Source organism: Colias philodice, chromosome 26, assembly GCF_061535455.1.
Source record: "Colias philodice isolate Cphi_HAF_F1 chromosome 26, ilColPhil1 Martin Lab GWU primary, whole genome shotgun sequence".
Taxonomy (NCBI): domain Eukaryota; kingdom Metazoa; phylum Arthropoda; class Insecta; order Lepidoptera; family Pieridae; genus Colias; species Colias philodice.
Window position 1 is genome coordinate 8,701,849 of NC_143111.1, and position 27,264 is coordinate 8,729,112.

The window sequence follows — 27,264 nt, forward strand, 5'->3', positions numbered from 1 at the left end:
CTCAAGTTGGATCGAACTGCACATGGTGTGCGAATTTTATTATAATCGGTTAAGTGGTTTAGGAGTCCATTGAGGACAAACATTGTGACACGAGATTTATACCTATATATTAAGATTATACAAACAAGAAACTATGATTTTAAATATATATTGGTAATGAGGATAATCCAATAATCAACTTTCATTAGTATTTTAAATATATTATTTAAATGTGTACCAAAACTAGTTTTAGATATATTTTGACTATTTGTCAAAGCTCTAATTCAAAATTTTATTGTCGACTTCACGTGAGCACACGTGTGTAAAACGTGAACAATCACAATAATAAATAATAAACAAATATAATAAATCTATATCTACCGTTACACGAATATGATAAAGCTGAAGAGCTTTTTAGTTTATTTGAAACTAGGTTTCCACCCGCGGCTTCGCCCGCGCAGTCAAAGAAAAACCCGCATAGTTCCCGTTCCCGTGGGATTTCTGGGATTGCGTTATTTTTCCGGGATAAAAAGTAGCCTATGTCCTTTCTCGGGTATCAAAATATCTCCATACCAAATTTCATGAAAATTGGTTCAGTAGTTTAGGCGTGATTGAGTAACAGACAGACAGACAGAGTTACTTTCGCATTTATAATATTAGTAACTATAATAGATTTGAATTAGCAAAACGCCTTTTGTCAAGGAAAGTTTCACTTTATGGGAAATAAAACATGCTAAGTTGATATCTTTAGAACTACGCAACGGATTTTGATGCGATTTCTTTACATGTGTACCAAAACTAGTTTTAGATATATTTTGACTATTTGAGTGTTTTTTTAAAAAGGAAGGTTTTATAGTATACTAGTCGTTCGCTCCGGCTTCGCCCGTGGTAACTACATGTTTACACTTTCTCTCTATAAGACCCATCCTCGGCTTGGTCCTTGGTCCATGTTTACGTTTCCTCGCCATAAGAACCATCCTAGTACTTCAAGGAATATTATAAAATCGGTTCAGCCGTTCTAGAGTTATGCGCTTACATTTTGTGATTCATTTTTATTTTTTAATAGCGGTCCGCCCCGGCTTCGCCCGTGGTACATGTTTACGTTTTCTCTACATAAGAACCATCCTCGTACTTCAAGGAATATAATAAAAAAAGAATTATCGAAATCGGTTCAGCCGTTCTCGAGTTATGCGCTTACCAACACATTTTGCGATGCATTTTTATATATATATAAGAAGATAAGTATTATAGACTAGAATCTAGATTAATTATTTTATCCCTTAATAATATGAATTAATTAAAGTGTCACCGATTTTTGAGAAATAACTAATCAGTAGGTATACCATTAAATATCTGTCAAAATCGACTCCATATGGGTCGATTACATACATAATGATATAAGAGGTGTAGCTATTAAGATTCTATTAAGAAGCGTGTTAAAAAAGGAGCAAAAATTAAAAAAATAAGAGCATACAAATGCTTGATCCATTTAGATTATATAATATATTCTTGTATCGTGACTGGCACAGTTGTGTCGGTATCACCGAAGCGCGCGCAGCCTGCGCGCTCCAAAGTTTAATAGTTTTTATATTCTTATAAGGAAATCATTTACAGTAAGTCTTTTTTTATTTATTTTTTTATCCTTGACTTGTTTGTAGAGTCAAATCTTGAGCCGTCAAATCGATCTTTTTTAAAACAAAATATATGGTATCCTAAGATGGTATCTATACTTTTGATTTTCGAAATATTTAATTGTGTGTAATGGATTTAACATTGAAATGTAATATTATGATACAACAATATAAAACTGTTTTACAAGGAAACAATTCTATTTTCTCACGCCGGTTATTTAGGTATTAATACACAATAATAATATTATGTGCTGCATGCAGATATTTCAGTGGGAATAAGGGCCGATTTTTCAATCCTTGGATAAAACTTATTCGTCGAATAATGTGTAAAACTACCATTTTAAAAACGTATTCTAATTGCCCGTATTTGACAGTTTACATGACATTTTAATATTATCGTGTAATACTTTATTGGATGGATTAAAGTTTTATCCAAGCATTGAAAAGTCGGCCCTTAGTTAAATAAAAATAATTCTGTCAAAACGGTTAATTTTTTTTTTTTAATCAATGGTATATCCTACATATATGCAAACTTTAAAATTTAAAGTTGACTTGCTTTCTGCCCGCGACTTCCTTCGCGTAAGTATAGTAAGTATTTTCGCCATTTCCCCCCTTCAATTATTTTTCTGTTTTACAAATTTCTAAACTTACACCCTCATTTTTTATAGTAGAATATATTAAAAATAACTAAACTATGGTACACAATCACCACTTATTAATTTGTGTATAATTTATAATTTAAATACTGACGATAATGTTACTATAAAAACGTAACTATAATAAACGATGGCATTCAACTTTCAATTAACATCCTGTATAAATCAACCAAAACAATTTCTGATGAATTCTATTTATAAACAAAGAGATAATTAAATATTTTTCTTGTTATTTATCGAAATAAAATTGTTTCTAAACACAGGAATGGCGATCGATCCAATTTAAAAATACTTTATATTTAACGACTGGTGTTTTTTTTTTTCAACTATTAAATTGTCATTATTGATGTTATAATTGCGTCCATTTTAAGTAATTTAAAGTTAATTAAATATATATTACTGTTTGGCAATAGACGGTATCATTTAGTAGTGGTAATTGCGTTTATTTATATTATTTAGACGTAACCAACCCAAAAAATACAGCTGTATTGAGAACCGCCTCCTTTTTTGCAGTCGGTTTAAAAGTACGAAATAATTATTATACCATACAAGAGCGCCATTTTTAACTTCATATGACGTCATAACTCATAATATATCCTAAAAGTAGAGAACTATCAAAGCGATTCTAATGATACCTCATTCAACAAATTATGATAAGTTGTTTAGAAGATATGCTTAAACATACCTGCATACATTAAAAGTAATAACCATCTATCTTCTTGTACTCGATATACAATGTATAAGAAAATTTATACAAATTGTAAACAATTAAGCATATAATCTTATATATAAAAATGAATCGCAAAATGTGGTGGTAAGCGCATAACTCGAGAACGGCTGAACCGATTTCGATAATTCTTTTTTTATTATGTTCCTTGAAGTACGAGGATGGTTCTTATGTAGAGAAAACGTAAACATGTACCACGGGCGAAGCCGGGGCGGACCGCTAGTTGTTTATAATTACACGCATATATTTAAAATACATTCTTCATTTAACTACATCCATAATGGACGGAAGTTTTTGCAAATTTTTTCTTGACTCATTAAAACTTGACCATGTAAAATAAAAAAAATGGCCTACACAACAACAAACATACTCTATTTTCTTGACTAATTAATTAACGCGGCGACGCTTGTGTATTCGATATGTAAATCAAAACAACCGCCTTTACAACAGACAAAATTTTCAGCTTCAAAACTAAAATAAGTAAAACATTCATTTATTTATTTTTAATTCTTTATTGTACAAAACATGAGAAAATAATAGTATGCAAAAAAAAGTAGTATTACAAAAACATAATTTGCACAAAAGGCGGCCTTATTGCTAAACAGCAATCTCTACCAGGCAACCGGGCGGCTTATTATATTTAGATTAGTTCTATTTTCAGCAATTAAGCTTTTGGAAATAGCGTTATTCTTCCTAATTGTATTTGCTATATTAAATCCAGAACAACCATCTCTAACCGAGCATGAACCTAAAACCTAACTACCATGTTTTTACCAATTATACTCAGTGTTTACAATTATAGACACAATTACAAAAGGAAAACAAAACAAAGATATACACAATTATAAATAAACGTCATATTCGAGTTATCAATAATATGAAACACGTGGCTATCCCGTGATGATATCTTATCTTATCTTATGGCCAAGTGACCAAGTTTTAAAGATGGGTCAAAGGTAGATATTTCCTATATTATTACATCCGCAATAGCTGAGCAGTAGTGAGGACTTAGGACTTCAAATTGATAAATCGGGGCTTAGAGACAGGTGAGCGTGCAAGAAACTCAAACATGTAGGTATTTATTCAATTAGACTTCTTCTAGAAGCACTTTAGAATCGTCATAACATAGTTTTACCTTTTACCAACGATAATAAACTGATATTTCAATTTATCTGTGCTATAACATCACCATTGCACCACTGTTCGAAATAGTGATGAAAAACATCGTGAGGAAACCGACATGTCGAAGAATAAAGTTCGACGACATGTGAGATCTGCTCGCACTTGGCCAGCGTGGTGGATAATGGCCTGTACTCTAATAAGAGGCCCGTGTCCCAGCAGTGGGAACAAAATGCTGATGAAGATGAATAGTACTATTTCTAGCCTTGTTGTTTTTAATAGAAATAAAGAAAAACAATTTGCAATGATTATTTTAAGTGCTCGAAAGTTGTTACTTGTTACTAAAGTTGGATACTAAATTTAAAGAATTTTTAAACTAAAACATTTCGTTGGTGTCTCAACGGACATTTAATGTTCATTAATTAAATATCCATTAGAAAAAGATCATCTTAATTGTGTAAGTATCTAAATTTTAAAATATTAGTACCTACTTTTTATCTTTATTTATTGCTACACTTACATCGATGTTAGTAAAGTTTAACAATTTAGTCCGTAGTTAAATATAGTCACTACTTTTTTTATTATTATACCTAGTAATATTTTATTTTTAATTCTTAAATAAATAACACCCGAGTCCCGAACAAACTCTACATTCAAAAACACTGATTATATATTATATAAGTTAGAACTTAGAGTCCATTTTCGAGTAGATCTATTTAATATTTTGCCGCCTTTTTACTAAACTATTATTGGTAAATGTCTCAAAAGAGTGTGTAAACAAGCAGCCAGGAAATAGGCGGATGTAGACCTCATTGCCCAGGAAGATATAAATCTGTCTTGTCTGTAATATGTCCCACTAGCTTTCCACATGCGGCTTTGTCCGCGTAGTCAAAGGAATTTCCCATGTGAATGTTCCCATGTCTTTCCATGAAATGAAATTCAGCCCATTGTTTTAGTATAAAATATAATAGATTTATACAAGAATAAAAAAAAGAATAATCCTTTATAAATTCTTCAGCTATTTTGCTTTAAACTAAAACATATTTGAAAGTTTGCAACTTGGTCAAAGTTCTGTCAGATTTCAGACGTCTTTATAAAAAAGATCTTGACCCATAATTCTGAGGTTTATTGAAGCGAAAACTTAGTATGAAATCTTATATATATTCAGTATTTATGATACAAAACTTTGGTGTTCTAATTTCTGATACCCTTTCGCGGGATTTTGAATAAAAATATTAATAGAGAAACACAAGCTTCTTTCCAAAAATCAGTCCTTACAAGCTAGAAATAGGGACTAAAAGTTTATATCTGTGAATCCACGGAGCATTTAAAAATCATCTTATTACTAGCAGTCCTTCTGGCTTCTCCCGAGTCCCGTGGTACATGTTTACGTTTTCTCTCCATAAGAATCATCCTCGTTCGTCAAGGAATATTATAAAAAAAGAATTGCAAAAATTGGCTCAGCCGTTCTCGAGTTTATGCGCTTACACTCACACATTTGGCGATTTATTGTTATTATATGTAGATACTAGAGGTCCGCCCCGGCTTCGCCCGTGGTACATATTATTATTTCGCAATAAAAGGTAGCCTATGTCCTTTCTCGGGTATCAAAATATCTTCATACCAAATTTCATGCAAATTGGTTCAGTAGTTTAGGCGTGATTGAGTAACAGACAGACAGACAGAGTTACTTTCGCATTTATAATATTAGTATGGATTATGGTACTTATAACTATAACGTGTCATAAAAAACCGAAAAAGCTTTAAAACAAGTTTTAAAATGCTTTACGGAAATGTACAAATCCTTTCTCTTAGCATTGCATTATAATACTTATAACAATTGTGATTTGTGGTTTATCGACATTCACAATGTATCGATATATGAAACCGCGTGAATAGTGACACCGATTCGTATTTAGATTTATTTAGACCTAGATTTAATTATGGACCTTGATTTTGTACAATTTTTTAAAGGAAAAACGGTTAAGTTCTAGGGATGTTTTTCTCGACTGTCCTTGTTTTAATGACAGTCCAATAGGTAGTGATTTACTGGATGAAAAGTAAAAATAGAAAGCCTTTACCATTAGTGGCGATTTCTGCCAGACCGTATTATATATGTCGGAGACGGTCAATAGCGCGGATGCAAAACGACTCGAAGCACGAGTTCCAGCACAGTGAAGTTGGCGGCTTACTTCATGCTTGTACCGGGTCGAGCCGGTGAAGGCTCGCCCTCGGGACGGCACTTCACATTCGAACATCGAAGAGTTCGGATCTTCCACTACTAGGAACTGTTAACCTTTTCTTTGCTAGTGTTTAATTTAAATGTGTAACGTAACGGTTATTAAAAGTGATTGTATTAAAATGACTGTATTGTAAAACTGACATGATTAAAAAGAGCAACTATAGAGTTTCTTGCCGGTTCTTCTCTGTAGATACTGCTTTCCGAATCGGTGGTAAATAAAGAAATGATTGAGTTTGAGGTGTTTCTTTGCTCGATTACCCAACGCAACGCCCACAGCTTGAAAATAGATTCACAATCTACATCTTGCTCCGACATATAAAAAATATCAGTAATGATTTAAAAATAGGTCAATAAACAAAAATATACCGTAAATGTAGAGCCAAATCAATTCAGTATTATTGTGCAAAATCAAATAATACCATTTAACTTTCCATAAAATAATTTTCTCTAATTTTCACATTTTCTTAAACATAGCGGAAATACACAAACAAAAAAGATCCGAATAGCGAAAACACTACGTCAGAAAACTTTGATAATTGAATAGCTTCTGAATTTTTGTAAATAATTATTTTAATTAGGTCAAAGTGCTTTCGACTCGCTATAAAAAGGAAAAAGAGTCGTTACAAAGGCTCTAGTCTAACAAACAGCTAATATTTTACTAGATATAGGTCATAGTCTACAGAAGTTGGTATCTATTGTATAGGTTACTAACTGCGCCCCGTGGTTTGATTGTTAGAACGCGCTAATCTCGGGAACTACTGGTCCGATTTCAAAAAATTCTTTCGGTGTTAGATAGCCCATTTATTGAGGAAAGCTATAGGCTATATATCATCACGCTAAGACCAACAGGAGCGGAGCACTGCGAGTAAAACCGTGGAGCACAGCTAGTATTATATAAATTGTATGGTAGAGTTTACTTTCTGTAGAATGATAACTTAGGTATTTATCATATTTACAAAATTTAAAAAGTACCTTAATTATAAATGATCCTTGATCGTATTATTTTTCTTAATTTGTGCCATAATAAGGTTAATCATCAAATTATCATGAGATATGTATAAATAGTGTATTATTATATTATTTGTGGAATAAGTATATCACGTAGTCGTTGTCTATTTGACTAATACCTTAAACTATAACATCGCGAAAATACCTATAGAATTTTTACAAAAAATAATTGACTTCTATTTTAAGAAAGTAAGCTTCTTTAAGCATTGAATGCCAATTTGTATTATATTTTTATCAATACAAATTTTGTAAGCTCTTTCATTTCAGCCTTTTTAAAGCTTACAGCGATGAAGTTTAAATAATCTTTCTTTTTTATCAATTATATGGAAATTCTTAATATTTTATAACTTGGTAAAACTTACTTGGAAAAAACTTGTTTTATTATAATAATTATCTTCTAAATTATAAATAGAGCAATATTGTTAAGTAAACTTGCTAATAATTATTGTACTTATTTGTTTTACGATATTATACGATGCATGGATAATAATTAATAATCCATGCATCCTATATCGACCGCTTCCATGGTACAGTGGTTGACACATGAGCGTAGCACCGAGGGGTCCTGGGTTCGATTCCCGGTGGAGACGAAGAAAAAAAATGTCTCGATCTGGCAGGACACAGAAGGCTGATCATCTACTTGTCCCTACAGAAAATCGATCAGTGAAACAGATGTATGCATAATGCATCTGCCCCTTACCCCACTAGGGGACACGGGACTTCACATGGATAATAATCCATGAATAATCCCTACCTACTTTACCACGAAATCAAAAATTTATTTTTTTACAGATTTCCAAAAAATGGGATCTTGTATGTTTGTATGCTATAATGTAACCGACTCCCTGAAGGCTCGATTTTGACTCAATTAACTTTACGGAGCGTTTTTTAAGCATTTTTTAACTAAATTATTATTTTTCAAAATATTACAATAATATAGAGCTGTCAGGATTCAAGACAAGGCGACCAAGACTTTCCCTTGTGACGTAAATAAATAAAACAACAACAACAATAAAATTAAATCCGTTCCAATAATCGTGTTTTATTTAACAAAACAGATAGTAAAGTTCAAACAGCCACAGATTAGTATGGCGGTCAACAGATGTTCAATCTTAGTCCGATAGATTAGGAATAGTCTACACTTTCTATTTTAAAATGTTTTAACGCTTCCGCTTGCGATTTTGCCCGATTTTTCGGCAGTATTTTTTTTAAAGAGATACAATATAAAAATGTAATTCGTATTACATTCCTTTTAAATTACTAGATCGATATTAGGTATTTAACTTTTAAATATAATTGAACACCGAAGAAACGTTACAACTTATTTGGATAAAAAAAACAGTGTACAACTTATTAATGGACGGCCTTATCATTTCGAAGTGCTCTCTTGCAGGCAACCAAGGCAAAAGATTATAATAAAATTGCAGGCGTTAATATCTTTTTCTTGATGTATTTTTTTTTATTTCAGATATGTTCCACTACATCCTTCTATCCGTCTTTCTACTATCTGCCTCACATAGCCACATCATAGATATAGGAGAGGACAATGAATTATTACTCACTTTTCTGGTAAGTTTCTTTAAATATTATCTATTGGTATTAATTATTATAAGTACTGTTTTCATGGACAATTTAAATGATTATGTATAAAATTTAATGTAAGCTACAAACACCAATACTATAGTTTTTTAAAAATTAATAATAAATGACTGAGATGGTAGTCTAATATCATAAAATGCAGTTCCATCAAGTAAGAATACAAAATATAACTGAAAAAAAGCTATATTCGCACCTTAAACTGATTATTTCTATAGCTTTTTATTTTCGATTTGTGTTATACTGGTACATAAGCTACAAAACAACCAAGTTTCATCAAAATACGTTCAGTAGTTATGGTGTGATTGAGTAACGAACATCCAAACATCCGAACTCTTGCATTAATAATACAAGTATACACAATAAAGAGATTCAAACCCACGATCTTTATTCGAGTACGTTTAAGGTCAATCGATACAAAAGGGTAATGTTTTAATCTTTGACATTTCCAACTTATTTTGAAATAAAGCTTTTTGTTTCTATAATGTCAAGAAATTTAAATCGCATAAAATTATAATTTTTACTAAGTAAATGATAGTTTATTCACTCATTTAAATTTATAATAGTTTTTGACATTTTCCGTTCACTTATGATTTACATTTATTAACAAAACTAAAATAATAAAAATTTCTTCCTCGAGTATCGTATTTATAGATACTTATCTATATCTTCTTATATATAAAATTCTCGTGTCACAATGTTAGTCTGCATACTCCTCCGAAACGGGTGGACCGATTCTCATGAAATTTTCTGTGCATATCGGGTAAGTCTGAGAATCGGCCAACATCTATTTTTCATATGTACAACGGGCGAAGCCGGGGCGGACCGCTAGTATTATATATATGTTGTGGCCATATCGTAGATTTGCTCATTTCATGAAATGATGGTTTGAGCAGATCAATAAAAAGAAATCGTTAATAACAAAAGTTCAGTAGCTTTAATACTAGCACTAAAAGATCTTCAATAATACTCAATTATACTAAAAGTAACTTTAACCCGTGACTTCACACAGAAAAAAGTAATCTGTATGGTAATCCAAATTTATTATCTGTGCCAAATTTTATTCCGATCCGGTCATTTTTTTCGTGAAAGAGTGAAACTTTCATCTATTCATATTATTAAAAACTTCCGTTTTTACAATATTACCATGTAACATATGTTTTTTAATAAAATAAAACCCAAAAAAATACACTAATCTAACAATATTTAAATTTTTATTTTATGAAAATACTTCTCTTTGGCTAATATTAACATTGATTATTGATATTCTCTAATTAAATATTATTTTTACTTTTGTATTTTAATTTTGCTAAATATAGTATACATTATTGTTATAATAAACTATTGTATTATTATTGATGCTTAATTTTAACATTAACATTAACATTATAATTTTGCCAAAAAACCTAAAACGCAAATTAGTCGACAACTACATTCAACTTCACTCATATGCAGTAATTTTTATCACCTAAAAGATATCACCAAAGTGACCTCCAGAACTAAATATATCTCTTATCAAAGGTTAACAGGCACGGAGAGAGGACACCCGATTCCGATGAGCTTGCGTTATCAGATCAAAGGGAGAAGATTCTTAACCTGACCTATATAGAGGGGAGTGAAGGATTGACCAATGTGAGTACTAAATATTATCCTACTAGCTTACCAACCGCGAATTTGCCCGCGTAGTCAAAGAAAATTTCCGTGGAAATGATATGTTTTACCGCGTTAAAAAGGGGCCTATAACATTGCTATTTCATTCTCTAGGAGCACAGCTATCTCAAGACATAAATATCTATATATGTATATAGAAGAAAGTCGTGTTAGTTACTCCACTTACTACTCTTACTTTTTTTACACTAATACTACTCAACGGGTGAACCGATTTAGCTGAAAATTGGCAGGGAGGTAGTTTAGAGCCAGGAAAAGGACATAGGATACTAAATATGTACCACGGGCGAAGCCGGGGCTAGTATGTCATAAAAGGCTCCGGTGTGGCGCAAAGAAAGACGAACAAACAACTTAATATTAGTAAGGATGTCTCGCTCTATAATACAATTTTACGTGATGGGCAGTTATGGTTGTTACTCCAAACTACTAAACGATAAAACTCAAGACAGACATTTTCAGAAGTCTTGTCTTGAAGAAGGGCTTAAAATAGCTGCAACCAAAACTGTACGTTTCGGTACTTTGATGTCAAAAATTAAAAAAACTTTTCAAATGTAGAGCGGAAGAGGATGTTTATGTTTCAGGCCTTCAGATATTTAACTATCACTTTTTCAAAATTGTAAATTTTATTTCATCATCATCATCATCATCATCAGCCCATATATGTTCCCACTGCTGGGACACGGGCCTCCTATGAGGGTACAGGCCATAATCCACCACGCTGGCCAAGTGCAAATTTTATTTGCATCTTGTTAATTAACAAGGTTCTATACAATCGAACAGCGTCTGGAATATTTATTTTTTCCTTAAAGGATGATTTCGTTTCTTTGATAGTGACATCATTTTTACCATTTTATATTTTAACCTTTTAAATTATTCATTTATTCGTTTATTTCCGGGCATGAACAATCTTTACACACTTTACTACCAAACATAAACCATACTTTGTATCAATAAAGTAATTACAAATTGTCACAAAGATAAAACACAACTGACTAGGTCTAGCATTGAATTAACGAGTCAACAAAAGTAATAAAATAAAAGTAATTTCTTATCAAAGGTTTTGACGACTATTTCCTTAATGATTAATCTATAGTAATATTATAAAGCTAAAGAGTTTATTTGTTTGTTTGAACGCGCTAATCTCAGGAATTACTGGTCCGATTTGAAAAATTCTTTCGGTGTTAGATAGCCCATTTATCAAGGAAGGCTTTACGCTTTATATCATCACGCTAAGACCAACAGGAACGGAGCACTGCATGGGTAAACCGCGAGGCTCAGCTAGTCATTAATACTTGTGTTAATAGCAAAAATCTTTATCTAGAAATAAATGTTTTTTCTTTCTTCTTTCTTTCTTTCAAAAATATATCTTTATAGTCCTGTTTTGACCTCCAAATGTTTAACAAGGTTAGATCATTCAGTTCATTGATCTCGATAACCTGTATTATTATGGTTATTTATTATATAAAATAGTATGAACAAACATGTTGTTCCTAAAGTTTTTTATCGTGAAAGTAGTGAAGTGTAAATAAACTTATGAATATGATACGTACCAGTTTAAACGATTTACTAAGAAGATATTGTTTAATTATGCCCAATTAATTAATATTTGTGCCTTAAATAACAATATAAAACTTAATGTGAAATTAATATATAAAAAGGTTATAAAAAATTATAAGGCAATGTTCGTAAAGGGAAATCCTAAACAACTTACCGACGTGTTTACATTAGTCTGTATTCTTTATTTAATATTAGAACAATAACTTTTAATTCAATATTCGTTGTTTATTTCCAAGCACCTGTTATAATAAATTTGAATAATAGGCTTTGTAATGTACATAGGTAGGTGCTTAACACAGATAACAGAAACTACTCTATGGTACTTAACGACCCGTTTAAATAAATACTTTTGTATAAGTTACCTACTTATAAACACTAACACTAACATAATTCTATATCTACTGTTGAAATTACTAACATCAAGTTACAACCTTTAATAATTCAGGCATGCAATGAACTTTATTTCTTAAAATAATATTACAATGGGCATAGATAATTCCCATTTAAATGTTGTATGTACGTATATCTATGTTCTCAAACAACCAAATAAATGATCTTTAAAATTATCCCATTAAATAGAAAAATGTTTAAAAAATATATTATTAGAATATACTTATCATAATTAATTGAAAGCTTTCCTATAAAAACAACTGTATTAAAGTGTTGAATAATAAAATTTTCAGACAGGAAAGCGCCGCGCGTTCCAAATAGGCAAGTTCATTCGCCAACGCTACGGATCTCAGGGTTACCATCTCCTCTCTGACATCTACCTCCAGGACGAGATAGCATTAAGAAGTACAGACAAGGAGAGGACCAAGATGACAGCTCAGATGGCCATGGCGGCGTTATACCCGCCTGTGGCGGAACAGCAGTGGGATGATGGTCTGGGGAAGGTGTGGCAGCCTGTGCCATACACTGCAGTACCATTGAAGGAAGATTACGTAAGTATAACATAGTACATATAAAACAAAGTCGCTTTCTCTGTCCCTGTTTAGTATGTATGCTTAAATCTTTAACACGCAACGGATTTTGTTGCGGTTTCTTTTGATAGATAGAGTAGTTCTCGAGGAAGCTTTTAGTTTAGTTTATTAGGTTTTATTGATATAGAGCTATTTGTTGATATAGAGCTCTCTTAGTTACTTAATTAGAAGTCAAACTCGTAATTATTTGTTCAAGTGGAGCTATTTTAGGTGCGCTTATAAGCTTAATATTTAATAGGGATTAGGTTGTGTTGTTCGAAAAGCAATGTTTATCTAAATATATAAAACTCAAAGGTGACTGATATAGTGATCTATCAACGCACAGCCCAAACCACTGGACGTATCGGGCTGAAATTTGGCATGCAGGTAGATGTTAGGACGTAGGCATCCGCTAAGAAAGGATTTCCGGAAATTCTTGCGGGAACGGGGAAAAACGGGGATGCACGTACAAAGTCGTGGGCGGAAGCTAGTATTATATATAGAATAGAGTGGTATTTTTATGAATTTGCCTTTATAAAAGCTAACTAAACCTAGTGAGAAGGAATTATGAAAGTTGTAGAATAAAGAATTTAAAAAATATATATTTTTTTTTAGAAATGTACCTCCATTGTATTTTGCAAAGCATTCGCAACGAAAGATCGTTTAAGTGTATTCGCTATTTCACTGATTAAGTATCTCTCACAATTATAAGTCGGTCATAAATTTGATAAGTTCTCTTTAGATATTATTACATTAATTGTCGGCGGAATAAGTTGAATTAGTTCATGGCACGTTGTAAAGAACTGTAGATATTACTGCCAATAGAAGAATATCAAATAAAAGTTTATTACGCCTTGGTATTTAAACCATTATTATACAAAAATCAGTTTTTTATAATGGCCCAATATTTCAGGAAGTACAAAATACAATTTTATCTTCAATTAAATAGTCCAAATTCCAATTTTATGTAACATAATATATAATCGGTTATGTAATGGCATACATGAACTTTACAATCTTAAAGATAATAAATATATATATCACAATAATTATAAATACAGGCCTTATCACTATACTGTTAAATAAATTGTAAATAAAACTATATATTTGTATTCACGTGATGCACGTTGCGACACGTGTTGGTAAAATAAATAAACTTTATTTAATATATTTTAATTTTTAATGTCCCTTTAATATGACCAACAACAAGTATATAAAATATAATTATCTCTATCTATAAGATATTTTTTATTTTTCGTGATCCTTGTTTCATTCTAAAATTCTAAAATTAGACACATTGAAATGATGTATTAACTTTGTTTTGCAATTCAAAAAGTACAATCAATTTTTGTACTACATATATTGAATTTTGTACACTAACATTTATGAAAGAAATAAATTTCCATGCGAACCGGGAGAAGCCAGTAGTTCGTAAATATTTGATCCCAAAATAAGTCCGTATTTACTAAGCCTTATATACCTTTTGTAATGTATTGAGTTCTTGCCCTTAATAGAACTTAATATTTTAGTTTTAGACTTGATTTATGGCATGTTTAACGTATAATTTTGTACAAATTAATTATGTTCCATCGATAATTTTTTTTTATTGGCTGCTGCACTATAGCTACGTTAGTTAGCTTTTTACCGACCTAAAAATGGTTATTTTTTAACTTAAAATTAATCATCGAAACTGCAAAACTTACCTGCAACCAATTTTAATAATGCGACTTAGGTACTTGAATAAATATTCCTTGCGACCTCTTAATGCCATTGTTATAGTACAAAGATTAGGCCTTTGAAAATAATTTTGTATATTGTTCATATTCTAAAAGATTACGAACCCCATTAATACCTGTAGTACAATCACAAAGTCTGGGTTAAACTTAAAATAGGGCTTAGACTTAGCTTTCGCTGAATTATTATCATACCTTATTTCTGTTTAAACGATTCTTATTTACGCGTACCTATTTAATAAACCGTCATTTATTTAATGTGTTCACAACTTCATAGCCTTCAACGAAGACTGTGCTTAATCTAGTAAAAAATATTCTTCATTCTACTTATTAATAACGTGGATAATGTTTGTCAATTAATCAATAACCTACACTAGACTAATACACTTTTTTATGGTAGAGCAAGAAAAGGAGCAGGCAATCTGGTATTATCTGGTATTATCATAAATTATCTTCCAGCTGCGCTACTACTCCAATTGCAACCGCTTCAAGGACCTCATGGCGATCGCGAAAGCCGAGTCCCTTTATCAGGAGTTCAAGCCATATGAGCAGCTGATCGCTTTGGTCAAGATGACCACGGGGAAGGACTTCTCTGAGGACCCGCTGCAGTTTGAAACGCTGTTTGATTTGTTTAAGAGTCAGGTAAGTTATTTACAGTGCACTAGCTTCCACCCGCAGCTCCGCCCGCGTGGTGTTTTGATAAAAGGTAGCCTATGTTCTTTTTCAGGGTCTCAAGATTGTCTATGCCAAATTTCATCAAAATCGGTTGAGAGGTTAAAGCGGCAAAGCGTAACAGACAGACAGACAGACAGAGTTACTTTCACAGTAGGGATATTAGTAGGGATCTAAAGTAATATAATTATGTATGTACCTATGCATGGCACAAGAGACATTTGTTTTTAAATGGAATCAAAGGAATATTATAAATTGTGTGTCTAACTATGTACGTGTGTAATATGTAAATAAATGGTCGTCCCCAGTGCACTAAAGAAAACAAAATACATTTATGATTAACATGTTACAAAATTCAAATTCCTTTTGAAGTAGCATACCTAATATTATAAAGTAATACATAATAATCTGGTAATAACAGGTGCCCTTGATATAATTCAAGGCTACACGTGTTTTTTTTTTTATAAAAATGTATCACTGTATCAAACCACATTCTGTTTCTATAGGAATTATTTGTTTCTAAATACATGCCATATTTTTTGCATTATTTTAATACACTAGCAGCTAGCAGTGTTTTGGACCACGGTTTTACTCGAATTGCTCCGGTCCTATTAATCTTAGCAAGAAGATATATAACTTACTAGCTTTCCGCCCGCGGCTTCGCCCGCGTTTTCAAAGAAAAACCCGTTCACGTAGGATTTCCGGGATAAAACCTATCCTATGTCCTTTCTCGGGTATCAAAATATCTCTATACAAAATTTCATGCAAATTGGTTCAGTAGTTAAGGCGTGATTGAGTAACAGACAGACAGACAGAGTTACTTTCGCATTTATAATATTAGTATGGATTATAGCTTTCCTCGATAAATGGACTATCTAATAATGAAATAATTTTTCCAATCAGACCCGTGGTTCCCGAGATAAGCAAACGTTCGAGCAAACAAAAATCTCTTCAGCTTTATAATATTAGTATAGATCAGACCACGTTATTATTTTTCTCATTCTTTGAATGAATGAATGAATGAAAGCTTTATTGTACACACCAAAATAATGAAATAACATAAAGTAAAATATACATCAAATTGCACAATAGGCGACCTTATGGCTACAGAGCCATCTCTTCCAGGTAACCCAACCAAGGAAAACAGTAACAAAGAAAGAATAAAAGTAGGTGGTGCATACCAAAGCAATATATATAATAATAATATAGTAATACTAAGAAAGTAGGAATATAAATAATACATAATTTACAACAATAAAGAAAATAATATATAAAATATATAATAAAATAAATAAATACAGATAAGAGAAAGAATATATAAAGTCATCACTTAATTAAGGACATGTGGTAATCAAAGAGCATGTTTTTGAAAACATCAATGGATCTAGCTTTGCGTATGGCTATTGGTAATTGATTCCATAGTCTAATAGCTTTGACAGTGAATGAGGTGTTAACAAATTTTGTTTTATGTATAGGTACATTAAGGAGGCAAGTATCGTTCGATCTCAAATTCAACCCATGATTACGAGCGTATTCAAAATTATTTTTTAAATAGGGCGGGGTTCTGGGATCGAATAAAATTCCAAACAATAGATGCAGCACATGAGCATCCCGGCGATATCTGATAGGCAGCCATTTCAGCCTGTGACGATAAGCGGAGACGTGGTCAAACTTGCGCAATCCAAAGATAAAACGGATGCACAAGTTCTGAAATCGCTCAAGCTTGTCAAGCTGGATTCCAGTTAGGTCACAGAAACTGACATCAGCGTAGTCGAGGATGGGAAGAAGGAGTGATTGCGCTAACAAAATTTTGGTCGGAATCGGAAGAAAGTTTCGTAATCGCTTAAGGGAGTGGTATGCCGCAAATAACTTTTTACTAACATGTTTCATGTGCTCATGCCAGGAAAGTGTAGAATCTATATGGACACCTAGGTTTTTAACAGACTGACTGAAAGGGATTTTAGTGTCGTCAACGTAAACAGATGGTAAATTATCCCATACAATTTTAGACATAAACTGCGGACTTCCAATAATAATAGTTTGCGTTTTGTGGGGATTAATTTTAAGGCCATACAGCTTGCTCCACCTAACGATAAAATCGAGATCAGTATTAGTTGAGTGAATGGCTGCAGGCAAATCCGACAAAGGAGAATGTGTGTAAATCTGGAGATCATCAGCATACATGTGGTACCGGGATGAAATGTTGCTCGTAATGGAGTTAATGAAAAGTGAGAAAAGAAGAGGAGAGAGGACACCGCCTTGTGGTACACCTGCAGACAGATAACTCCAAGATGAGATAGACTCGTCTAGCTTTATCCTCTGCCGGCGACCATGCAAAAAGCTACGAAACCACTCTAACACCGACGCAGATATGTTAATAGAACGCAGCACACTCAAAAGTACGTCATAGTCAATACAATTAAATGCATTACTAAAATCTAGTAATGTTAGTATCGTGAGCTGCTTATTATCCATACCTAACCGAATGTCATCAGTTATTTTTACTAAAGCAGTAGCCGTACTATGCCCGGGGCGGAAACCGGATTGTAGAGGATTGAGTATGGAGTTGGAGTTTAGGAAAATACTTAATTGGTGATGGATAAGTTTTTCGAGAACTTTGGAGAGGAAAGGGAGAATGGATATAGGACGGTAATCAGACAGTGAGCTAGCATTCGATTTCTTTGGAAGTGGGATAACATTGGCGTCTTTCCAAACTTCAGGGAATGTGCTGGATGAAATAGAGTGGTTAAGGATGTTGGTGATTGTAGGAAGGATGATGTCAAGGATAGGAACGATCATAGCACGGCTAATATTGTCACAACCGACAGCTTTAGAAGATATGGATAATATGTTCTTCTTAACATCGCATTCGGTGAAAGGTGAGATGTTAAAAGGGTTTACAGGAGGATAAGGTAAGGATGAAAGGAAATTAAGGGTAGCCTGTTTATCGACACTGTCAAATAGGACAGGAGGAGTGGAAAAGTGTGCATTTAACTGGTCGATATTCAGGTTCGTAGATGACACTTTAGGTTGTTTGCCTACTCCAATCGTTTTAAGAAATTTCCACACAAAACATGGATCACCATTTTCAATGGATGAATGAATATGGCGGCGCTGTGCATCCCGGCACACAGCATTGCAACGATTCCTCAGTCTTACATACCTCTCCCTCGCCTCATCAGAAGGACACGATTTTAATTGAGATTTGGCTTGGTTTTTTAAATTCAGTTGCGATTTAATTTCCTCAGTGAGCCAAGGTGCAGGCAAGTGTTTTAGCTTCACCGGGCGTGCTGGAGCGTGAATGTCGTAGAGCTGCGTAAGAAAGGAGTTAAATAGCATTACTTTTTCGTTAAGGTTTTCACAGCATTGTACTGCATTCCAATCCATCTTAATCGCATCAGCACAGAGACCTTCATGATTCATACGACCAAAATTTCGCTGCATAGCAATTTGGGGCTTGGATTTAGGGGGACGGAGTTTGTAGGAAAGGAAAATAAGATTGTGATAGGAGAAGGCATCTGCTGCACACTGTCCATGCTTAGAGATAAAGTCTAAGTTGGATACGATCATAAGGTCAAGCAAGGAAGGTGCACAGTTAGGGAAATAATGCGTGGGATTAAGAGGGAGGATGTGAAGATTATAGGAGTCCACAATAGATAATAGTTTATTAGAGCGAGAGTCATTTTTTAGCAAGCAGGTATTGAAGTCACCCATAATTATGGTGTGACTGTAAGAAGGAGAAAGATTAAGAAGGAGATCATCAAAGGTAGGAAAATAGTCTATTGAAGAGGAAGGACTATAGATAACGCCTAATAGAATTTTTGTGTGGGAAATGCAGACCTCTAGGAAAAGGTATTCGACCGTGGCTGCAGGTGTGGGTTCTGGCGAAGAGCTGATAATAGTGAACGGCATGTGATTGCGTAGATAGATAGCGACACCTCCTCCGCCCCTGCAAGCACGATCGTTACGTATCAGATGGAAACCGGGTAAAGAGTAACAGGAGGAAGGTAAGGAGGGCTTCAGCCAGGTTTCGGATACAAGGATAGCTTGGACATTACTCGACTCGAATGAGGCTAAAAAATCAGTATAATGTGCCGGAATGCTCTGTGCGTTAATATGTACCACATTAAAAGTTTTAGAGGTTGAAGGAAAATTATTATTAAGTGTCGTATTAAGAGGAATATAGGACGTACTGCTGAGAAAACTTTCCATTGAACAGTCAGAGACAGATGGTAATGACACGAACTCGTCGCTCATAATGCTCTCGTTGGATGACATTATTATATATTACAAACCTATCAATAATAATAATTATATAAAAAAGAACAAATTAGATTAATTTTAAATAAATAAAAATAGACTACGGTCTACGATTAAATATATGCAGTATAATTAAATCAGTAAAAATGTATATTAAGCGATAATACGTACTAATAAAAAGTATAAGTATTACTATATAGTTTTAACAAATTAATATAATAATAAAATAATCAATAAATATTATGTATGCAATTTACCATAAACACCTTCCAGTATTTTTATACAGTGGTAACACCAAGATACAAAAGCATGAATTGAAATGACATATGACAAGTAATAAGTGACAGAAGATATATTAGTTTGTTTACAAGTTTAAATAAATTAGAAATAGAAGGTAGTCTAAAGATAAAATATAATAAATATACGAAGGTACTGCGTAAGATATTCCATTAATAAATAATAAAGTATTGTACTATACGAAGACACAAAATAAAACTACACTTGTCTGTCACTTATCATAGCATATGTCGGCGAAACAAAAGCATAATTTAAACACAAATTAAAGATAGAAAAACAGAACAAATGGCGAGAATACATTATGAATTAAATGAAATATGAATTATATGAATGAAGAAATACATGATGATGAATAGAGACAAAGGAAAGAAAAAAAAATATATTTACAGTATGCAAAAGTTATCGTACCAAACACCAACAATTTAAGACCATACACCATCATTGAATAAGCGAAGAAAATAGAAAAAGTTTGTAATAAAAAATAAAAATATAAAACTACTTATGCTTGGGAATTCTTCTGGATCTTGCCGTTTGTTGTGAAGAGGTCTTCTGATTATTGCCAATAGTAGCAGCAGGAGGTTGCATCTCAGTATCAATAGTATCAGGTTTTATTGAGTCTAAGTCGGCAATGGAATTAATCTGGTTGCGAACTCCATCAGATCCAATGACAAAAATAAAACCATTCCTTGTCCAGCACTTGGATATACCGAACCGTTTCCTTGCTGCTATGAAGAGGGCATGGCGAGCCTTTGTAAGGAATTCAGATACGGTAATATTAGTACCCTTGAATGCAGTCTTGGCTTGCCACACCTGGCTCCGTACCTGGATATCCTTAAATTTGACAAGAAGTGGCCGTGGTTTGTCTTCCTTCATCATCCCCATTCTATGGCATTGGCTAAACATTTGTGAAGTAACCTCAGGCATTTTAAGATGATCGGATATAACTTTGGAAACAACAACGCTTGAATTTTCATTCTTGGATTCTGGAATACCATGAATCAAGAGGTGTTTGCGCCTGCTCCGCATTTCTAGTTGGTCGTGCATTTGGGTTAGCAGCTGAATTTGAGATGTAAGGCAACTTAACGATGACAGCACAAATGTTCGAAAAACAGCAAAATCTGAAGAAATCTTACTGGTGGGACTTCCAGAGCCATTATTGCTACTTTGCAGCTCACGTTGAAATTCCTCCATTCTATATTTAAACATTTCGCTCATATCTGCTACAGTTTGTGCAATAGTTTCCATTTTGGAGGTTATGTTTAAACTTCTGAGTTGTATTTTCAATAGGTCTTGGTGAAAAGTGAAAGTGATTTTGTGAGACACTTACTGGATGGCAAAGGTAATTTTTAAAGCATATTATTTATGTAAACAACAATCGGAAACAAATTATTCATAAAACAAATCAAGAGCAAGAAAAAAGACGTATGCACTTTACACTACCCTCGAGTTGAAAAAAAGTTCTTTTCTCATTACGTTTATATTTACAGGTCAGTCTCGGTCTAGACATACCAGACTGGGCAAAACCCGTCCTAGCTAAGCTGGGTGAAGCTGCAAGATTAGCGTACAGACTCTACTTCAGAACCGATGAAATGAAACGCATTGGTGGTGGTAAGTTATGAATAAATAATTTTATTTTTATTTTTATTAAGAAAAAAGAAATCTTGTACTGTTTTTTTAGCAGACTTATGCAGCTTAAATTGTGAAAATATCTATTCAATCAAATATTATACACCACGCGAGCGAAGCCGAGTGCAAAGACAGTAGGTGTTATTAAATTATACATCCTTAAACTAATATTATAAATGCGAAAGTAACTCTGTCTGTCTGTCTGTTACGCTTTCCCGCTTAAACCTCTCAACCGATTTTGATGAAATTTGGCACAGACAATCTTTAGACCCTGAGAAAGAATATAGGCTACCTTTTATTGCGAAAAAACACCACGCGGGGGAAGCCGCGGGCGGAAACTAGTACCTAGAATATAAAGTATACAATATAGAATATTTAGACATACAAAACCTATAAATCTACATAGTTTTATTCGTTAATAAAGCATAAATAACACATCAAAAATGCAATTTAAAAATGACATTTTATGAATTAACTCATTTGAATAAGAGACCATGAACTAGAAATAAAGATGAATACAATTTCTATTTTCATTCAAATCATTTTATTCTAAAGAGCTTGTAATTATGAAATAATTTATGAGATACTGTTTACTCGAACTTTACCTGGTTTATTAAAATAATTTGTTTTATAAAAGAAAACGTCGAGGGTCAAATATAATCTCTATTGTGTTGATTCCTCCTTAAGCCGGTTTTCAGGTGGATTATAAATCCATTAGTAATATTCTAATGGGCCCTCTTCACAATTGGCAGTGTTGGCCGAGTAGAGGCGATCACGATAGTGTAGAGGCACAGATCAGATACTAGGTAAAGGGCCTAAATGTCTATTATCGGCCGTCATTGTGACGTTTTATAAACGCCGTAGTGGCGGCAAACATCGACGATCATTTATTGGGCCATCGCTGCCCATTATGAAGAGGGCCCATTACATTTTAGGATGCCTATAGTCTCTTGAATTATGAATATCATCTGTATCAAAAGATATTTTGTTAAAGATCATACTAAAAGATATTATAAGAAATACATCGTTATTTTCATAGCATTATAATAGAATTACACCCACGCACGGATGGGTGAATGAAATATCTGTTATTATGACAGAAGGTCCTTTCTAAAAAGTTTCAAAACATTTGTAATGTATGATATAAATAAATGTGGAGTTCTTAAAAACGTCGATATGGAATGGAGACATCTAGAAACATAAATTGTAAAAATAAGACTGTTTATAAGCTCCCAAAGCTCAAAAAGTTCTCTGATCTTCTTGTCCATAAATAAAAAATATATTTAAAACGTATACCGAAAGCAAAAACCCAATTACCCAAAATACTTAGAACACAAAAGTAGGGATACAATCAACTGGTATTCATAAAAAATATGTACTACGAAAAATATTGTTACAACGCCATTTGTGATACGTGGAAAAACTAAGTTATCTACAACTTAGTTTTTCCACGTATCACAAAATTTTAAAAACTTTATATTTATAATGTTTTCCATATAAAACATTTTCATCACTCATTATTTTGATACTGCATACAACCAACTATAAAACAGGATTCAATTCTTCGAACTTTTCAATTGTATCATCATGATTGGTTCACTCATTACCTGGCTTTATTATTTTATTTAAATATTGTAGGTTAAATAAAACCAATTAATTATTTTTAAGTTTTATTGTTGTTTAAATTGTATGTTTAATAGTTAATAATTTTTATTATTTACAGGTGTAATGCTAAACGACTTCATTCAAACCGCATCAGCGATCGCCTCAGGACGTCCAGTCACCAAACGCTTCCGCATGTACTCAGCTCATGACTTCAACATTGGAGCCCTCATGGAGGTGACTGGTATCTCCCGGCACGAGCAGGCGGTGCCGGAGTATGGAGCTATATTCGCGTTGGAGTTATATCGGTCTAAGAGTTCTGGAGAGTACACTGTGCTGGTAAGTACCATATAACATGTATAATGTACCATAGACCATATATTTTATACCCTGACCATACACTTTATACCAATACCAAAGTCAAGTGAAAATCAATGTTACAGAGACTTTCTCTGTAACTTTTTCTGGCCTGGAGATCTTTAAGCATCATTATAATTTAAAATTTGTACAATCTCTCATAATAATATCATATTATTGTATATCTATAGCTCATGTGTAATTATGATGTATAACCTTTATTACTGTAAAGCTTCACCCAAATCCGTCCAGTAGTTTTCAAGAAAGGGTAACAAACCTCCATCCATTCCTATACTAAACGTTATGCGTGACTTAATATTCATTTCCTCTCTATACAATAAAAACATGTTATTTTATAAAAACCAATAAAAAGCGCTAAATGTAGCATGTCTAACACCCATAACATAAGAAATCGGGTGTATTTATTTTGCATTCAGAAGTAGGGCACTAGAATATATTTTTTTAGTAAACGCTCAAACTATAATAATACTAGCTGCTCCGCGCGGTTTCACCCCCGTGGTTCCACCCCTGTTGGTCGTAGCGTGATGATATATAGCCTATAACCTTCCTCGATAAATGGGCTATCTAACACCGAAAGAATTTTTCAAATCGGACCAGTAGTTCCCGAGATTAGCGCGTTCAAACAAACAAACAAACAAACAAACTCTTCAGCTTTATAATATTAGTATAGATAAAAGAAACAACCTATCTATCTATTCTTATATAAGATACTTAATAATAGCGTCGATTCTTCTTTTCTTCTAGGCAATTTACTCTTACGATGTCCGCGTATATGCTCTCGTGACAAAGCCCTATTTGCATTACCTAAATTTAAATCCAAATTTGCTAGAAATACATATTTATACCGTGTTTGTCATAATTATAATAATAATTTTAGTGACCTTGATTTATTTAACGAAAAATTCAAATCGTACAAAACCAAAGTTCGAAATAAATGCAATAGTAACTAACTGAGATATTTGAATTGTATTCATGCTTGTTATTTCTATAATTATTTGTATCCACAAGTAGACTGTTTGTGACTGAATGTGTATTTGTTTTTAAGAATTTAAATTTTTAGTGGAAACTTTACTGATATGTGTATGGTTTGTTATCTCTTGTTTATATGATATATTGTGTTGTTTGTTTCCCAAATATATAAATAAATAAATAAATAAATAAATAAACCTAAGTTCCCTACAGCACACAATATGAAATATTTTTTTGTCTGGTGATAATTTTTGTATCTATAGGCTCTATCGCAATACGTTAATACGAACATTTGGACAAATACTAAACTTAATTAATCTCTAACAATACCTAGGTAAAAAAATAAGGCTTTTAATTGCTGTCTAATCTTACTGTTTTCACAAAAACAATACCGTACTCCAAAACAAATAATCAAAGTCGTTATTTGCCAATTTAGCGGACAGCGGTTAATGTTCTAGAACTTCTACACTATTCCTTTTTCATTTATTATTTATTTACTCTTTAATAAGTACTAATACAAAAAAATAATAGCAAGATACAGTATGTATAATTGTAAAGTGTATTTCGCGGCCTTATCGCTTACTAGTGTTAATTTAATGCTTCTAGAATCTTTATGATCTACAGATTTCTTCAAACAATTCCACTATAAATGTTACCCTATTTTTTCAGCCAATCTACGTAGCAAGGGCTGGTGAATCTCCCATACAAAAACTGCACTTTGCCAGATGTGACACGAGTTCAAGTCATTGCAACTTCGACAAGTTTACCAACATGACGCGAGATTATGTGCTGCCAGAGAGAGAATTTTACTCAATCTGTGATATTAAAACTGAGCTGTGATATTAGATTAAGGCGTAAATAATTTCGTTTTGTTAAAATAAAGAAAAGTTGCATGTTAGTCTCAGTCGGCTTTGTGATTGAATTAAATTTTATCGATGTTACTCTTTGGACAAATTTTTGATATAAAGCGCAATACACACTGAGCCCGCCGGGCCGCCGACAAAGCCCGGCGACACAACCCGGCGGGCTGTATGAAAAGAATCATGTCGGCAACATGCGCCCGCGCGTGTTGCCCGCCGACATGTTGGCGGCTTGGGTACGCCTGCGCTCAGTTGCCCGACGACGCTCGACCTGTAGTTGACTGTCAAATAAATTTCTCATCTCAAGCCGCCGACATGCCACCGACCAAATTTTCCGGCTTGTAATAAGTGAAGCCGCCAACTAGACCGCCGACAAAAAGTTGCCGACATATTATGTCGGCGGCCCGGCGGGCTCAATGTGTATTGCGCTTAACGGATAACCTATCTAAATGTTTCGTTGCCATAAATAAAAATTAAATGTAATTATGTATTCCAATTTTTGAGTTGTAGATGTTTGTTTTTCTTCTCAAACAGAAACGCATTTAAGAATTTGTTATCATTGTAAGTAATGATTGCCATTATTATTAAAATGCTCGTAAGTTCTTTATAAATAACTGTGATAATAATGAATAAAAGATAATAAAGAGCAATTTAATGTAGTTTAATAAAAAATGTTATTAGGACTCTATTTGACATGCAAAACTATTGATTATTTTTATTATGTAACGTCGAAAACGAAATTATTATACAGAATTTTTAAGTACTTAAATAAACATGTTAATGATATTGTGTTTTTTATTTCCCTTTTTAAGAACCACTCGAATTTTCAAGTAAAGTTATTACCACATAACTTATGTGACCTAAGGCGTTAAGCACGTGTTCGGATAAGAACACTTAAGTTCATGTAGGTAAGCGTAAAAGTAACGAAACATTTGTTACTGCTTTTTATGTGTTTACATTCTAGGTCTAGGGTCTTCAACGTGCGGCCCGCGGCAGCATCCTTGGCGGCCCGGCATTAGTTTACTCAAAATGAGGTTCATATGTATAGAAATTGTTTTTTATGTATTTATTTCTATTATATAATTTAAAAATATAATATGTATGTTATTTTATTTATTTCATGCATCAGATAGGTTAAATAAAACGCGCGTAGTCCAAAACTGATTTCCGCGCTCGCGCTTGGCAGGTAGGGGCGCACGGTGCGGTGTGCGGGTGGAGGGAGTCGCCGAAACGCAGTGGCGCGCGCGGCTGGCAACTGGCAAGCAATGTCTGAAGAAACAACTTAAAAAACAACAGAATTCTTTTCACAAACAAAATGAAGATAGTGAAGCAAGTGTAAGAGTTAGCTACATAATTTCGGAGAAAATTGCTAAGAAGTCAAAACCATTTACCGACGGTGAATTCATAAAAGAATGTATGGAGGCCGCAGCAGAAGTTTTATGTCCCTCGCAAAAACAACTTTTTTCCAAAATAAGTCTCTCCGGCGTTACAGTCGCAAGCAGGGTAGAAGAATTGGCTAATGATATCGAACGATCATTAAAGGAACGCGTGTCGCAATTTGTTTATTACTCCATTGCACTCGACGAAAGTACCGACATAACTGACACCGCTCAACTGGCAGTGTTCATTCGCGGCATTGACGTTAATTTTGTCGTTACCGAAGAAATGGCTGCTCTTTTTCCTATGAAAGGCAGTACAAGAGGATGTGATGTGTTGGAATCGTTC

The 27,264-nt window shown here is 33.3% G+C and overlaps 2 protein-coding genes across 2 annotated transcripts; one reads left to right on the forward strand and one right to left on the reverse strand.

Annotated features, from left to right (window-relative positions):
• The first annotated feature begins 1,505 nt into the window (after positions 1-1,505).
• Positions 1,506-25,639, forward strand: LOC149477071 (venom acid phosphatase Acph-1-like). The gene is made up of 8 exons (XM_089711394.1): positions 1,506-1,592; positions 8,831-8,931; positions 10,480-10,590; positions 12,867-13,124; positions 15,335-15,517; positions 21,592-21,712; positions 23,454-23,671; positions 25,349-25,639. Exons 2-8 carry the CDS (start codon positions 8,833-8,835, stop codon positions 25,517-25,519), a joined length of 1,161 nt encoding a protein of 386 aa, XP_089567520.1. The 5' UTR covers positions 1,506-1,592; positions 8,831-8,832; the 3' UTR covers positions 25,520-25,639.
• LOC149477072 (uncharacterized) lies at positions 20,166-21,381 on the reverse strand. The gene has a single exon (XM_089711404.1). It carries the CDS (start codon positions 21,347-21,349, stop codon positions 20,600-20,602), a length of 750 nt encoding a protein of 249 aa, XP_089567530.1. The 5' UTR covers positions 21,350-21,381; the 3' UTR covers positions 20,166-20,599.
• Positions 25,640-27,264: the final 1,625 nt, after the last annotated feature.